General features: G+C 49.4%; 1 protein-coding gene across 1 annotated transcript in view; it reads left to right on the top strand.

Moving 5' to 3' along the window:
• Positions 1-805: 805 nt before the first annotated feature.
• LOC308175574 (E3 ubiquitin-protein ligase Jade-2-like) overlaps positions 806-1,851 on the top strand; it is a gene marked incomplete at both ends in the record, with an annotated part of 29,602 nt that continues 28,556 nt past the window's right edge. The window contains 1 exon segment of the mRNA XM_080551216.1: positions 806-869. Coding sequence (XP_080407342.1) covers positions 806-869 — 64 coding nt within the window.

Here is a 1,851-nt window from a genome sequence, read left to right as displayed (position 1 = left end):
GAGAAATGCATTTATTTCCTCCTTTCAAACTAGGGAACTACCTGTTTTGTATCTGGTTTACTTTTCTGTTTGTTGGATCAGTAGTTGGCTATGGTACTGCAGACTGGCTGTCAGTGTGTGAGTGAGAGAAAGTGAGTGTGTGTGTGTGTGTGTGTGTGTGTGTGTGTGTGTGTGTATGTGTGTGTGTGTGTAAGAGAGTGAGAGAGAGAGAGGGAGAGAGAGAGGGAGGGTTTGTGCTATGGCTCCCTATGCAGACTGGCAAATGTGTGTGTGTGTGTGTGTGTGTGTGTGTGTGTGTGTGTGTGTGTGTGTGTGTGTGTGTGAATGTGTGTGAGCGAGAATAGCAAAGAGGGAGGGTTTGTGATGGTCTTCTCCTGTGGCTGTGTGACAGAGAGAGGGAAAGTGTATTGTGAGTTTACTATGCAGGCTGGGAACTGTGTGTGTGTGTGTGTGTGTGTGTGTGTGTGTGTGTGTGTGTGTTTGTAGTACGTGCATGTACGTTTGCGATGTTGAAACTAGACTGGTAGATCTTGGCAGACTGGCTACTTGAAAAGTAGATCTTGGTTCCAAAAAGTGTGAGCACCCCTGCTCTAGACTACCTGCCTCTCTAACCTCTAGACTACCTGCCTCTCTAACCTCTAGGCTAGCTGCCTCTCTAACCTCTAGGCTACCTGCCTCTCTAACCTCTAGGCTACCTTCTGCCATCAAGCGCTTTTTCAGGGCCAGTATATATTGTTATATTGTCTAACTCTGTTGTCTTTTCTCTCTCTCTCTCTCCGCCCCCCGCCCCCTCCTCCCCCAATAGATGGAGAGCGAGAAGAAGAGGAGGAAATACTCCACCAGCAGCAATGACTCGGACACCACTGACAGTGAGTTCCAGCCGCCTCACTGAGACATGATAAAAGGGATGGAGAGGGAGAGGGAGAGGGAGAAGGGGGGGGGGAGAGGGAGAGGGAGAGGGATGGAGAGGGGGGGGGAGAGGGAGAGGGGGGGGGAGGGAGAGGGAGAGGTGGAGAGAGGGAGGGGGGGGGGGGAGAGCTTGTCGCCATTGGAGACTAATTAGTTTGGAGTGAGTCATGAGCTCTATTCGGCCTGCGCAGCGAGGTGACGACACCCAGATCACAACAGAGCACAGAGCTGAGCGGCCAGACACTGAACAAACAGGCAGAACAAACACAAACACACAGCTTGGAGAGGAGCTCTCACCAGCCCCAAACCGTCAGTCAGTCAGTCAGTCAGTCAGTCAGTCAGTCAGTCAGTCTGTCAGTCAGCCAGCCAGCCACTTCACTGAGTCAGTCAGTCAGTCAGTCAGTCAGCCAACCAGCCACGTCAATGAGTCAATCAGTCAGTCAGTCAGTCAGTCAGTCAGCCACTTCAACGAGTCAGTCAGCCAGCTAGCCAGTCAGTCATTAAGCCAGTCAGTCAGTCAGTCTGTCAGTCAGTCAGTCAGTCAGACATATCCTGCATGTCATCTAGTTTATACCTATCCACCTAGTTTATACCTACACTCACCGAGATTAAAACACTATACTAATACTGGGTAGGACCTCCATTTGCTATAAAAACAGCCTCAATTCTCCATGGCATTGATTCCACAAGATGTTGGAAACATTCCTTTGAGATTCTGGTCTGTGATGACATGATTGCATCACGCAATTCATCAGGGGCACTTTCAAGATGTGTTCTATCACATCCCAAAGGTGTTCTATTGGATTCAGATCCGGTGACTGGGAAGGCCACTGAAGAACACTGAGCTCACTGTCATGTTCATGAAACCAGTTTAAGACAACTTTTACTTTGTGACATGGTGCATTAACATGCCGGAAGTAGCCATTAGAAGATGGGTACCTA

This window comes from Nansenia antarctica (genome assembly GCF_963989245.1).
Source record: "Nansenia antarctica genome assembly, contig: SCAFFOLD_352, whole genome shotgun sequence".
In the NCBI taxonomy this organism is placed as follows: Eukaryota; Metazoa; Chordata; class Actinopteri; order Argentiniformes; family Microstomatidae; genus Nansenia; species Nansenia antarctica.
The sequence above is the reverse complement of the archived record's forward strand: the minus strand, read 5'-3'. Positions and strand labels throughout refer to the sequence as shown.